Source organism: Salvia hispanica, chromosome 2 (genome assembly GCF_029641045.1).
Source record: "Salvia hispanica isolate PSC_SH4W2 chromosome 2, Shi_PSC_v1, whole genome shotgun sequence".
NCBI lineage: Eukaryota > Viridiplantae > Streptophyta > Magnoliopsida > Lamiales > Lamiaceae > Salvia > Salvia hispanica.
In genome coordinates this window covers 28,140,065-28,154,680 of record NC_142693.1, presented here as the reverse complement: position 1 = coordinate 28,154,680, position 14,616 = coordinate 28,140,065, and the positions used below count along the sequence as shown (strand labels likewise).

The following is a 14,616-nucleotide window of genomic DNA, read 5'->3' as shown; positions in this document are numbered from 1 at the left end:
ATATAATAAGTACTTTTGGAATAAATTTAGTGCAGAAAAAAGCAGTATATATATTGACTAACCTAAGTAATGTTTTTTTAAACATATTATAGATATTTTGAATTATAGTAGCAAATAAATATCAATAAGATACTATTAATTATATAGATTTACGATCTAATCATTATTATATTAACATTAGTATTGTGTATATTATGTGAAGTGCTATTTAAAGGTGAAAACTTAAATAATTTATTATTTAAACTCTATTATGTTTATCGAAATATATTACTATTAGCGAATATAATGTGGAGTATATGCAGTAAATATTCTGATTGGAATATTCCTTTTCTCTAAACAAAATGCTCTCTGCTTCCTCTGATTCCTCCCTCTATAAATATACCCCAAACCTCTCTTATTTCCCCAAAACACTGAGCTAACTTCCTAGAATATCATGTGCGAGAGCCTCAAACAACACTACCAACTCTGCGAAGAGCTCGGCCGCGGCCGATTCGGCGTCGTTTACCGCTGTTTCTCCACCGCCTCCTCCGATTCCTTCGCCTGCAAATCGATCTACAAGCACTCTCTCACCGACGACGCCGACCGCCGCTGCCTCGACGCGGAGCCGAAGATTCTCCACCTCCTCTCCGCGTGCCCTAGCATCCTCCGCCTCCACGACGTCTACGAGGACGACGACTACATCCACCTCGTCACCGATCTCTGCGACGGCGGCGATCTATTCGACCGGATCTCGTCCGGCGATCGCCTCTCCGAGCCCGACGCCGCCGCGATTCTGCGCCAATTGATGGCGGCGGTCTCGTTCTGCCACCGGATGGGGGTCGCGCACAGGGATATCAAGCCGGACAACATCCTGTTCGATTCCAGAGGCCGGCTGAAGCTCGCCGATTTCGGATCGGCGGAGCTGTTCGACGTCTCCGAGATGAGCGGCGTGGTTGGAACGCCGTATTACGTCGCGCCGGAGGTGCTGATGGGGAGGGATTACGATGAGAAGGTGGATGTGTGGAGCGCCGGCGTGATTTTGTACATAATGTTGGCCGGCGTGCCTCCGTTCTACGGCGATGGCGCGGCGGAGACGTTTGAGGCGGTGCTTCGGGGGAATTTGAGGTTTCCGCCGAAGATTTTCCGTTCCGTGTCGCCGGAGGCCAAGGATCTGTTGAGGAAGATGATCTGTAGAGATCCTTCTAGAAGGCTCTCGGCTGAGCAAGTCCTCAGTGAGTATTATCTCTCTACATTATAGATCTGTTCAATATGTCAATTTTGAGTTTAATTTTCATCTTGATTGCTAATTTTAGGGCATCCGTGGATCATAAACGGAGGAGAGATGTCATCAATGGCGGAATTAACCTAATTCACTTCTGCTGCTGCTGCACCAATGGATAAATACGATCACCGGAGCTGTACATAGAGGCGGCGGGGGCCAGCCCGGCGGCGGTGGTCGGAAACATCATGGTGAAGCAGAGGAATAATAATACTACTATCTAAGTTCTACTGTATGTTATGCGGCTTAGAAGATGAATCTCTCACCCTTTTTCATCAGAGGCAAATTAATGGCAGATCATCTCTTTGTTTTGGATGAGTGGTGGTTTTGGATCATACTATTTCCTCTAGTGGTGAGAGATTTGAGAATAGTTTGTGGCAAATAAATGAATAATGTATGCATCTAAATCTGATTTAGGTGTTGAGTGTCTTCTAATTTTCCATGCCTTTGTATTGTTTTTTGGTAATCTGAGGTTTGATGGAATAAAGGAGAAACTTTGTTTGATACTCTCTTGCTTCTCATTTTTCGGCAACGAAAGACTTGTGTCACAGTGTATTCGAACTCGAGACCAAAATTTCTTGTTTTTCTTTTTTTTATATATTAATCTTGAGACTTTCAAAATGTATGTGCTTGAGAGAGTTCTATTTCGAGTTGTAGTTTTTTAATGTCAATAATTACTCGAACTTTAGACATATTGAACGAAGGATATCAGAAGTTTGCGTTTCATCTTCAAATGGTCTCTTTTGTTTATGAAATTGTTACTTGGGATTTACATACCTATCTCTTTTGTTTATGAAATTGAGACTTCAGATTTGGAAATGATAAATTACTAGGCATTTGATAATAAATATTAGATCAATCTGGGATTAAAAGTCACACCTTGATATTATCTCGAATTAAATGCCAATTTTGACTTATCATAAATTTAAAAAATATGTACGTGATTCTCATTTTTATTTAGTATTTACTTTAAATGGATATGGCAAAATAATAATGTAGGACACTAATAGTGGATAGAAGAAATAATGTAATTATCTTCAAAACACAAGGGATTAATAAAAAAAATGGCAAAACACATTCTTAGATCTTTATACTTAAATCAAAATGTTTATAGGATTCTCATACAATTTTTTCGTTTTAATAGGTTAATCAATAATTAATGCAAAAATTGGTAATTCCGTTGTATTTCCAAAGTATACTACATGGATTTATATTCAAATTAGGTGTCAAAAGGAGAAAAAAAAAGTGAGTAAGACGTGACATTTAATGCACAAATTCATAAATCCTAATTGTTGACAAAACAAAGTGCCTAACTTGATAAGCAGCCTGGCTATTTTGATAAGATAAGGACATCTAGAATCTTCTTCATAATTCAATTATTTAATTATTTATTTCTGGAATAATGTCTGCTACATTAATTTTGGCTAACATCTTTAGCATTATTTTATTCTCAGTCTCCAAGAGATTCTTCCACCAATTAAGGATGATGCTTAGCTGTTTGAAATTTGAATTTTAGTCAAAAGCATGAATCAGTACTCCACAATTTTCTTTGCAACTTGTGGAAAAGAAAAAGCCATGCCCCATGTGATACGGTTGAGGGAATATTATTTAGGATATGCTTTGGACTTTGGAGTATCATATTGAGAAGTTGACCCCATCAACCATCACTTATCACCTTTTCTTAATCTAAAGATAATTAATAGTAGTACTTAGTACGTTAACTTACCGTTTATCACAGTGATTTGAACTTCGATGAATAAAGTAGTACTCATCCATCCATAAAAGAGGCCACCCTTATGGGACGAAACGAGATTTTAGGATATTTTATATTATGTATTAAGTGGAGAGATAATATAATACTGTATTTATATTAGCATGAAAGAAAACTTTTTTCTATAAATGAAAACGTGAAACTAAAAAGGAAAGTGGGTCAAGAGCCTTTGTCCAAGCGGCAAGGAGCTTAGACATCAATGTATGAGGTGTCGAGTTCAAGCCCTCTTCTTTAGACCAACTTTGCCAGTGCGGCACGATCGACCGCAACATCATTATTGCATTTAAAAAATAAATAAAATCAATCCATGCAGTCTCTCTCTCTTTGACATAGGTCGGTTAATTAGGTTACACAGGTCGAACAGTCTTTCCTCTCATTTTACCACTCAGCCAATGAGATTTGCCATTTTTATTTGATATTATTTTTTTTATAATTAATATATCTTTAATATATACTATTATATTAAAAATTATAAGTCATATCAAAATTCAATTTTTCTTCCTCTATAAATAGTGGCCACATTTGCTATAGTTTTGCATACAAAAAATATCACTATAATTCTTCTTGTTTATAAAATTTCATATTTTTTAATTTCTTTTGTTGCTAACTATGGAGGATGATGAGAATAATATATTCTCCGATTCCTCAAATTTCTATCCTTCCCAAAACTTCAACCCTTCCCAAAATTTCAATCCTTCTCAAGATTATTTCCCTAGTTTTGATGATTTTTCGAATTCTGATCAATTTCAAAGTTCATTTCAAAACCAATATTCAAGCCAAGGCATATTACAAACCAACTTGAGTGCTTCAAACACTCCACATGGTTGGAGTGAGCAAGAATACATGACATTAATGTCTGCTTGGTGTTTCGTGAGCGTGAATGCAATTGTTAGCACCAACCAAACTAGTGTCCATCTATGGCAAAATGTTATTGATCTATATGAGCAAACAAGAAAATAAAATCCAGGAATGAGACAACAAAGAAGTTCAGAGTCATTGAGACAACGCTACAAATGACTCAACACAAATGTCACAAAGTAGGTTGGTGCATACAAACATGCGCATGATCGAGCTACGAGTAGCCAGTCTAAAGAGGACATTGAGAAAACCGCTCAACACATGTATGGTAAGAGCAAATTTACACACCATAAGGTGTTTGAGAAGGTGATGAGACACAATCCAAAGTGAGAATTGAAATTGAATAGCACCGATTAACGTGTTTCCAGCCAGACGAAGATAGTCTCGAAGAAAGTTGTGGGAGTCGTTCTTCAACATTGCAACGTCCTATCGGAAGAGATCAAGCTAAGGCTTAGGCTAAAAGAAAAGGCAAAGAAGTTGCAACAACACCATCATATACAATCCCTAATGATTTCATTGCAGCACTGTGTGAATGAGAGTCACATGTGAAATGGAATGTGATATTCAGGAACGGAAGATCAAGGCAGCTAGTGATATTCAGGAATGAAACATCAAAGCAGCTATCCTTATTCCGCTGATGGCTAGGAGGGACTTAACCCCAGAAGAAGAAGATCTGAAACGCAATCTAATAGAAGAATTGTTTGGGAAGCAATCGTAATTTATCTGTTTCCAATGTATGTTTCTTAGTATGTACTCCCTCCGTCCACGAATAAGAGTCCCGTTTTTCCATTTTGGTCAGTCCACGAATAAGAGTCCCGGTTCATAATTACCATGAATGGTAAAGAGACCCCACATTCCACTAACTCATTTAACTCACATATCATTTAAAACTAACATATACAAGTGGGACCCCTATTCCACTAACTTTCTTCCACCCACTTTTCTTAACATTTCTTAAAACCCGCGCCATTTAGAAATGAGACTCTTAATCGTGGACGGAGGGAGTAACTTTCAACTTCTGTTGCTTAGTATGTAATCTTCCATTTCCGTTGCTTAGTATGTAACTTTTAATTTTTGTTGCTTATGTCAGGGACGGAACCAGAAATATAAATTAGCCGGTGCTAAAATTTAATAAAAAATAATATTATTTAAAATAACATTAATATTAAAAAAATTAATTTATTGATATACTATACAGTTTGATTTATTGTTCATTCAAATTTTTTTTGAATAAAAATATGCAATCAAATTTAGCAAACCTAATATTTTATTCGATATCCGAAAATAAACTAATGTATCTATAAGAGAAATATTAAAATAAAAAGTTAAGCCAAGATGTATTTTATTTAGGTATGTTTTAATTGGATTTTATGTTTTTTTCAAATAACTAAAAATAATTCAAATTACAAAATCTATGAAATTGATGATTAGATCATGTTTGTACTCAAAATATTTTATCTATGAAATTTTAAATTTAAGGTAAGGATGTTGAAAATATAGAGTGTGCAAACTGTATATTCTTTTAAGAATTAAAATTTGGACAATTTGGTTACAAGTGTCCTACTCATGATTAAAAAGGAAAATAAAATGAGAAAAAAAAGTAAATTAAAAGAAGAAATCAAAAATTGTGAAAAAGAATTAATGCTCGGCTGCATAGCATGTGGGATTTAATTGTTGGGTTTTACTGTTTATGTGTTTAATTGTTTAAACTTAGGCTTGTTTTATTATCGTAATATTCAATAAAAACATCCCAATAGTATATAAAATTTAAGGCCCAATAGGAAATTAATACTCCAACATGAGTTCAAACTTCAAACCCATTTTCCTTCATCTTCTTTCCCAAATCTGGCGACGCAGCTTCTCAACTTTGAACATTTCGCATTTGAAGTCGTGGCGCTGGGGCGCCGCGGCGGAGGGCGACCATGGGTATGGAGGTTCCGGGACCGGCCAAGCCATCGCTCCAGCGGGTAAGCCCTTCAATCAAAGCATGAATAGAAGAATTGTGCTCATACGTGGTGGAAGAATCTAATGACATCCATGTGATCAAGAAAATCAAAGAATCACTAAATGACAAGTCATTAACTATCACAAGTGGCGGTGGAATCCAATAACAACCCATGTGATCACGAAAATCAAAGTATGACTACACGACAAGTCATTTTCTATCACAAGTGGTGATGGAATACAATGACCACCCATGTGATCACGAAAATCAAAGTATGACTACACGACAAGTCATTTTCTATACAAGTGGTGGTGAAATCCAATGACAACCCATGTGATCACGAAAATCAAAGTATAACTACATGACAAGTCATTTTCTATCACAAGGACATCCCATGTGATTACAGAAATCAAAGAATGACTACATGACGGAACAATTTCTTTTTACGAAAAAATAATATCTAAATATTTAAATAAAAAAAATATTATAAATAACTTCTAGTACTTATCTCACCCAAACTTCTCGTCGCATCCTCAGTCCCTCCTCTTCAACGTGGACAACTACCTCTTCTAGCTTTTCCCTCTTATATAAAATATAGATATAGAAATATTTTATTTTTAATAAATTAATAACGAACATACTTGATTATTTTTTTCATTCCGTAAAACAATTATGTTAAGATATTTTGCTCATCATAATATTAAAAAAAGATCTCGGCCCATTTGCAATTCTCCATAATCCATTATCTAATTTTTGACCATATTTAGCCCAATTAAAATCGGCCCATTACTAATCTGGGAAGAAACCTCCATAACCATGGCGCCTCCATCTTCAACAAAATTCTCTCTTTTTGCAGAATCCAATTTCTCCTTCAGCATCAATTGGCGCATCGCATCGTCAATTCTCCATGTTTCGATGGTAATTTCCGCCGTTTCAATAAACGAAGCAGCGCAGCTCCACCTCAATCCAAGCATCTCGATGCATGGCAAGACTCCTCAGTTTCAGAAACCTTCTCCTCCTCCACTCGAATCCATTCAAACCATTCTCCTCTTCACCCCTCTCTCCCAATTCGGAAACCAACGCTTCTCATTCCGTCGCAAGCAGAGCTCTCCATTTGCTCCAATGCTGCAAGACCTCAATCCATCTCTTCCAAATCCAATCGCACTTGATAACATCCGGCCTCTTCCGCGACTCCTCCTTCGCCGGCCGCCTCCTGAAGCTCTCGTCGAATTTGATCAACGATTTGTGCTACACGCTACTGATTTTCAAGCGCGTTGAATCTCCCGATGCATTTTGCGTCAACACCGTTATAAAACAGTATTCCTGCAGCAGCTATTATGAGAAAGCTGTGGTCTTCTATGTGGAGATGCTGAGAGTAGGTGGATTCTACCCCAATGGATTCACGTTTCCGCCGTTGATCAGTGCCTGCGCGAAATCGGGGTGTTTGAGCTCGGGCCGAATGTGCCATGGGCACATTGTGAAATTGGGTTTTGACAGTGTTTTACCGGTGCAGAATTCGTTGATTCATTTCTATGCTTGTTGTGGGGTTATGGATGTCGCGCACAAACTGTTTGTGGAAATGGTTGTTAGAGATTTAGTTTCATGGAACACTGTGATTGATGGTTTTGCGAAGGCTGGTGAAATGGGATTAGCGCATAAGCTGTTCGATGAAATGCCTGAGAGAAATGTGGTCTCGTGGAACATTGTGATTACCGGGTATTTGAAGCTTCGGAGTCCGGGGAATTCGTTGAAATTGTTCAGAGAAATGATGGGGCAATATGTAAGGAGTAATGACACTACCATGGTGCAAGTGATCACTGCTTGTGGGAGGTCTAATAGATTGAAGGAAGGGAGATCTGTTCATGGATTTCTCATTAGGTCCTTTTCGAGTTTGAGTTTGAGTTTGATTATAGATACAGCTATGATTGATATGTATAGCAAATGTGGTAAGGTCAATTCGGCTCGACTGGTTTTTGAGAGGATGCCGGGGAAGAATTCTGTTTCTTGGAATGCAATAATTTTAGGGCACTGCATTCACGGCAATCCAGTTGAGGGACTTGGTCTATTCGCAGAAATGCTAGTTGAAATTAGGGGAAACGATAGGTTAGCTGCAGATGAACTTACCTTCATTGGAGTTTTATGCGCTTGTGCGCGCCTAGGGTTGTTGGAAGATGGGAGAAATTACTTCTCCCAGATGACCGATGATTTCGGCATCAAACCTAATTTTGGTCACTACTGGTGCTTGGCTAATCTGATGGCCAACGTAGGTCTAACGGAGGAGGCAGTGAGTGTTTTGAAGAACATTCCGATTGATGAGGGGATGTCGCAAGAATCCTCAACGTGGGCGGGGCTGTTTGCCTCATGTCGTTTTGAAGGGGACATGGCGATGGGAGAGCAGATAGCCAAAGACTTGATCGAGCAAGATCCTCATAGCTTCTCCGGTTACAATATTCTGGTTAATGTTTATGCTGCAGCAGGGAAGTGGGAAGATGTTGCTAGGGTTAAGGAGATGATGAGAGAGAGGGGAATTCAGAAGGCTCCTTGTTTTAGCCTTAAAGAGTTAAAGGAAATTGTTGAGCAACGTTGAAAATGGCATGAGTAGGCTGTACGGATTGCTCAACAGTGCATTGGCTTGAGCTCGTGGTTCTGGGAAAGAGAGCTAGCTAGACACACTCTTGATTGTGATTTTTTGATGGTAGAGATTTGAGAGCCAAAATTTATGCCAATGTCACATAAATAGATTCATGTTTTGATCATTGCTAGTTTACATCGTTACAGATTCTTGTTTGTGATTTCCAGCCTAAGCAAATCCATGAAATCAAGGACTTCCTTGTCGCTGCTAGAAGGAAGGGCGCATGCTCTGTGTAAATAAAGGGGAGCAAGGATGTTGCAAAGCTCAAGATTCGTTGCTCCAAGTATCTTTACGCATTCGACTCTGAGAAGCCGAAGCAATCTCTCCCAACAGGTACCCCTTGCTATCCAAACTAATAACATATTATTGGTGATCATATCTGTGATGGTTTCTCACTAAGTTTCTCGATATTTTTGTCGAATTTTGATTACGGGCTTTGCAACTGACACTGTCGTTTTTTGATAGGCTCGATCGTGCCAGAAATCGGGGGTGGAAACTGCACTTGCTTTCAGTTGTTGGCTTTACTTGACTTGCATTGTTTTCCTTTAGGATACTATGGTAAGTGATTTTGAAGCCATGGGGCACAATTTTGAGCAGTTACTTATCAATTGAATTAATCTCTCTGAATTTGTGTTTTAGTTATTCACAGTATATCAATCACTTATCTTTACAATACGAACAAAGTACTTCCTAAAACTCGAATTTTTCCGGTTTTACATTAACATAGGTATCTAGTTCGGGTTTGGATCCCCTGCCGTGACTCCAAGCACATCTAGTTCTCTATAGCTCCCAATCTTTGTGACTATTTTTTATGCAAAACACTAGAAAAGTTGCACCACATTCATATCTAAAAATGTCACCACATCATTTTCATAATTCCACAAATAAAATAAAAAACACAAAAAAATGTAGGTAGTAATCGTATGGCTTTGCTTTGCCCACATATACCACTCTCTCTCACCATAAACATTCTCCATAGCCAAATAGATCAAACAATATCCATCACTCTCTCCAAATTCCACACAAATTCGCCGCCGCGATGTTGGTGTCTGTGCTGCTGAAGTTCCTGTACCCGCCGCCGGTGAGCGTGGTGATAACGGCGATGTCGGTGATCAATGTGCTGTCGATGAGCAACGCGGGGTGGATGGAGGCGAAGGGGAAGAATATGCAGTACTCGAAGCTGCTGCGCTTGGACGACGACAAGGCGAAGGAGAAGCCTAGAGTTTCCGGAAAAGTAGGGATGATCGCAGTCTACACGCCGGCGTTTTTGGCCGGAGTTGTCTCTCTCGTCGCCTTACCTCTCGGAGATCTGCGGTTCACACTGCTCCGTGGTGCTATCACCACACATTTCTTCAAGCGACTCGTTGAGGTACCAAATAAATCCTCTTTTTATATATTGCTACAATTACAATTTTGCAATTTGATATGCTATTAAACTTCTAAATTTAACATTTTGTTTTGTTTCACAAGTCTTATTTCACTAGTTTATTATATTATATTATATAATCATAATATAATAATCATTTAAATTATAAAATTTGATTAAATTTTGATTGATCCCACAATGTTTGGAAATGATATAAAAATTTAATTTTTCTCAACTTTCTTATTGTGTACAAAATGAGATCTTTTGGGATGTTTAAAATGATATTATTTAATAGTCTGCACTCTCAACAAAAGACCACTTATTTATATATGTAAGGATTAGAAAAATTTGTAATTTTGTGATTTAATGTTTCGTTTTTAAGCTTTATGAGATTCATCGAAATTGATTAAAATTTGTGACTTAAATTTTATTCTCACTAAATTAATGTATAAAAATGATAGGCTCATTATAAGTCAAAGTAATACAGCTAAATTGAGTCTATAGTATTATAGTAAGAGGCATCACAAATTCAAAATTAATTTGCACTATCATATTTAAAGACATGGCTATTGAAATATTTTATGTCGACATGAAAATTAAAAAACATAATGTAAAAATGTATTGCACATCACGGGTCCAAAACCACCTAAAATAAACTTTGGAAACGGCTAATACAGTAAATATACTTTGGAGTATTACAAAAATAAATGACGGAGGACAAATTTTTGGAATGTGTGTTTTGGAGATAGAAACTTCCTACTATTTCCTAAGCAATACAAAAGATGAATTCTTGTGCATACATGTTCTTAATAATTGAGATATAACGTTTGAATTTATAACTATACTTACCAACCACATAAATTAACTCTAATCAAGATTATATTCTAGTTAACACTAATTAGCACTAATTAATTATTACTAAGTATACTAATTAAGTTAGCATGGCTTCTACCATTGCACATACGTCCGCACACGGCACATCATTATTCTATTCAGTTTCGAAAACTCTTGAAATCTATAAGTTTGTTTAAAGAACTATTTTCAATTCTCCGATAGGTTCTATTCGTTCACAAATACAGTTCAATGATGGAAACCGAAGCCATGTTCGTCATCTCCACGGGCTACTTCCTCTCCTCGGCAACCATGATCTACAATCAACAACTAATGCTACAACTCCAAGAGCCTTCTATCGATCTCAAATACATAGGAGTGGCATTATTTTTAGTGGGAATTGGTGGGAATTTCTACCACCATTTTCTTCTATCAAAATTGAGAAGCAAAGGTGAAAAACAGTACAAAATTCCACAAGATGGCCTCTTCTCTCTAGTGATATGCCCCCACTATTTATTCGAAATCATTGGATTTTGGGGAATTTCTTGCATTTCACAGACAGTTTTTTCGGTTAGTGTTGGTCTCAGTACAACCTTTTATTTGATGGGTAGGAGTTATGCCACTAGAAGATGGTATCAATCCAAATTTGAGGATTTTCCTAAAGATGTGAAGGCTTTGATTCCTTTTATATTTTGAGATATGAGTATATGTTAGATTTGTTCGTCCATTATTTTTCTTATGTAAGAATTTCTGATTGATCATTTTGCTTTTGTCATTTATTGATTTAAATATAAATGAATAGAAATTTAAAGGATGCGTTATGATGGATTCGAATTCAAGACCTTTGGCATCATACATTAACCGCAATACCATCAGACCAACACACGTATTATTCTATTGTTCGCCAGTTTTTGCTCTCAACATTTCTTTTACTCAAGGGCATTGTATGGCCCTATTTCAACATTCTTGTAATTTAGGAACATATTAAGATATTCCCTAAGATTCTCCAACCTGTTATAATTCGTTGTTAATTATGACGGATTAACAACGGATCTCTAATGGGCCTTGGCGTGAACTGAACACACCAAAAGTTCCAATTACATTACTCACGAGCTACTAATATGCCACTTTTACCGGACCGATACTATTGTACTATATTCACTAAAAAAGCAAAGATCAATTAGCAACCGATTCTCTAATGGATACAATTCATCTTTCATTACTGACGAATTGACGACGGATCTCCAACAAACTTTACTCCGAAGTTAAAGCCCAAAATATTCCATCAACATTACCAATATACCAATTTTACCAACGCATTTGGCAAAACAAATTTAAAAAATTATCGACGGACATGATTTACCAGTGCATTCCCGTCGGTAAATCTTCCACAACCTTTGCTTACAGACGACAACTCACCAACAACAGTCGCCATCGATAATCCGTCGGTAAAATTCATCGAAAGACTAAATCTATGCATTCCTTCTTCCAATTTATATCTTGAAACTAGTATTTTTATTCAATAGCCTTACTTTTCCAATTACACCTATCTCTCTTTTTTCTCTATAAATACTTCACTCCTCAGCCAAAAAAATCACACACTCTCCAAATTCCCTCCCTTCACAAAATCGCCTCACCGAGATGGTCTTCTCAATGCTGCTGAATTTCCTCTACCCGCCGCCGGCGAGCGCAGCGATAACCGCGATTTCGGCGATCTGTTTGCTGGCGATGATCAACGGTGGGTGGATGGAGGTGATCGGGAAGAATATGCAGTACTCGAAGCTGCTGCGCGTGGACGACGCGACGAAGGAGAAGCCTAAAGTTTCCGTCAAATTAGGAATGATCGGAGCCTACTCGCCGGCGTTTTTGGCTGGATTTTTCTCTCTCCTCGCCTTCCCCATCGGAGATCTGCGGTTCGCACTGCTCCGCGCGGCTATCATCCTGCATTTCTTCAAACGACTACTCGAGGTAATTTTTTTTTTTTCATTTTTTTTTGCTTATTCATATGCACTGTTACATTGGTTAATATAATAAATTTTGAATAAAATCTAACTAATCTTATTTTTTAATTATATTTTCACTTACTAAATTGCATCTAGTAATAACTAAGCATTTAATTTGAAATATTTATTTGAATTCAGGGATTATTTCCAATTTGATTTGAGTATAATATCCAATAGAATTAATGTTTTACACATATAGATGTTAATTTAAACGAGGTTTATTTTTTTAGTTATTGTGGAAGGATAAACGTATTGCGTTAGCGTTACTAATTCATTTTTAAATTGGTTAACGTATTGATGTTTACGCTTCTGCAATAATTTTAAATTAAACATCTGGAAATTAGGAAGAGATTTATTTATTTTATTGTATGCTGTCACTTTATCTGTTTATCATAAATCTTTCGAATCAAAACCTTTTAAATCATACTCCTAATTTATTGCAATTTAATACAGGAAAATAATTAATATTAACAATGATTTATATAAAATCCGTCCAATTCAATTCAATTTACAATTTATGTTTGTTTATCTTTATGCCATTGGTTGATTGTCCAATAGTAGTATTTCCTTGGATTTGCTTTGTACACACGATTTTCAAAGTATTTTAATCAGACTTAAATCATTCATATTTTATAATTATCTGGTACATTATAATTAGGGATCTCATGTAGGTTGCGTAAATAATAATATTTGAGATAGGAAGTTCTAGTTCCTAACAAATAGCTAGATAGGCTTCATTTTCAATTCCTGCCTCCACTATATATATGTTTAATAATTAGGCATTTCATTTATTTTCATTTCCATGCATCCACCATAGTATGTGTTTAATAATAAGGCATTTCATGTATTTTAATTTCCATGCCTCCACCATAATATATGTTAAACAATTAGGTATATTTCATGTAGGTTGTGTAAATTAATAATCTCGAATTTATACCAACGAACCACATAAATATACATTAATATGAAAAGACTCTCTTGCAGTCCCAAAAAATAATTATGCTACTACTATAACTAGTTACTTCTGTTCTTACTTATATTCAAATGTTTTCCATGTTCAACACATAATTTACGTGAATTATTATTTTCAATTAAGAAAACATCACATATATAGTCCATTCACTAAAGAAGTATACATTTTCAATTTTTCGATAGGTTCTATTCGTTCACAAAATGAGTGCGATGATGGAGATTGAAGCCATGTTCGCTATCTCCACGAGCTACTTCCTCTCCTCGGCAACCATGATCTACACTCAACAACTAATGATACAACTCCAAGAGCCACCTATTGATCTCAAATACATTGGAGTCTCATTATTTTTGGTGGGAATTGGTGGTAATTTCTACCACCATTTTCTTCTATCAAAATTGAGAAATAAAGGTGAAAAACAATACAAAATCCCACAAGGAGGCCTCTTCTCTCTAGTGATATGCCCACACTACTTATTCGAAATCATTGGATTTTTGGGGATTTCTTGCATTTCACAAACTGTTTTTTCGGTTTGTGTTGGTTTGGGCACAACCTTTTATTTGATGGGTAGGAGCTATGCCACTAGAAGATGGTATCAATCCAAATTTGAGGATTTTCCTAAAGATGTGAAGGCTCTAATTCCATTTATATTCTAAGAGACAACGTCTATGCGTCTCTTGAAATAATTTGAGCGATATTAGAGGATGGAAGGAATTCACATAGAGACATTGATTTTGTGCTCCTCTTTTGCTCTTGTTTTTTGGTATTCGTCAGTTGCTTTTCTTCTGTAGTAGTTTTGGATAGAATGTTTTCCATTTATATGTACGTTGATTTTGTTGCTATTTCCATTATAAACTTTTTTATGTACGTTCTCAAAAGGCAAATCAGTTCTACAATACAAAACACATGAGAAAGTCTACAGTCTAGTCCATCAAAAAGATCTAAGCAGCCCCAAACGGCCCTATAAATCCACCCAAAACAT

The 14,616-nt window shown here is 36.6% G+C and overlaps 4 protein-coding genes across 5 annotated transcripts; all 4 read left to right on the top strand.

Annotated features, from left to right (window-relative positions):
- The first annotated feature begins 395 nt into the window (after nt 1–395).
- Nucleotides 396–1,764, top strand: LOC125202570 (phosphoenolpyruvate carboxylase kinase 2-like). The gene is made up of 2 exons (XM_048100993.2): nt 396–1,211; nt 1,293–1,764. The coding sequence occupies exons 1-2, from the start codon at nt 434–436 to the stop codon at nt 1,346–1,348; spliced, it is 834 nt and encodes a 277-aa protein (XP_047956950.1). The 5' UTR covers nt 396–433; the 3' UTR covers nt 1,349–1,764.
- Nucleotides 1,765–6,659: 4,895 nt separating this feature from the next.
- On the top strand, nt 6,660–9,106 carry LOC125201367 (Pentatricopeptide repeat (PPR) superfamily protein). Of its 2 annotated transcripts, none has more exons than XM_048099446.2 (3): nt 6,660–8,527; nt 8,632–8,797; nt 8,930–9,106. In XM_048099446.2, exon 1 carries the CDS (start codon nt 6,815–6,817, stop codon nt 8,417–8,419), a length of 1,605 nt encoding a protein of 534 aa, XP_047955403.1. In that variant the 5' UTR covers nt 6,660–6,814; the 3' UTR covers nt 8,420–8,527; nt 8,632–8,797; nt 8,930–9,106. The 2 variants fall into 2 exon arrangements, with proteins under 2 accessions (XP_047955403.1, XP_047955402.1); XM_048099445.2 differs by having other exon boundaries at nt 8,611–8,797.
- LOC125201368 (uncharacterized) lies at nt 8,756–11,475 on the top strand. Its single transcript, XM_048099447.2, has 4 exons — nt 8,756–8,797; nt 8,930–9,022; nt 9,444–9,833; nt 10,887–11,475. The coding sequence occupies exons 2-4, from the start codon at nt 9,020–9,022 to the stop codon at nt 11,355–11,357; spliced, it is 864 nt and encodes a 287-aa protein (XP_047955404.2). The 5' UTR covers nt 8,756–8,797; nt 8,930–9,019; the 3' UTR covers nt 11,358–11,475.
- Nucleotides 11,476–12,222: 747 nt separating this feature from the next.
- On the top strand, nt 12,223–14,493 carry LOC125200886 (uncharacterized). Its single transcript, XM_048098708.2, has 2 exons — nt 12,223–12,629; nt 13,820–14,493. Exons 1-2 carry the CDS (start codon nt 12,303–12,305, stop codon nt 14,288–14,290), a joined length of 798 nt encoding a protein of 265 aa, XP_047954665.1. The 5' UTR covers nt 12,223–12,302; the 3' UTR covers nt 14,291–14,493.
- Nucleotides 14,494–14,616: the final 123 nt, after the last annotated feature.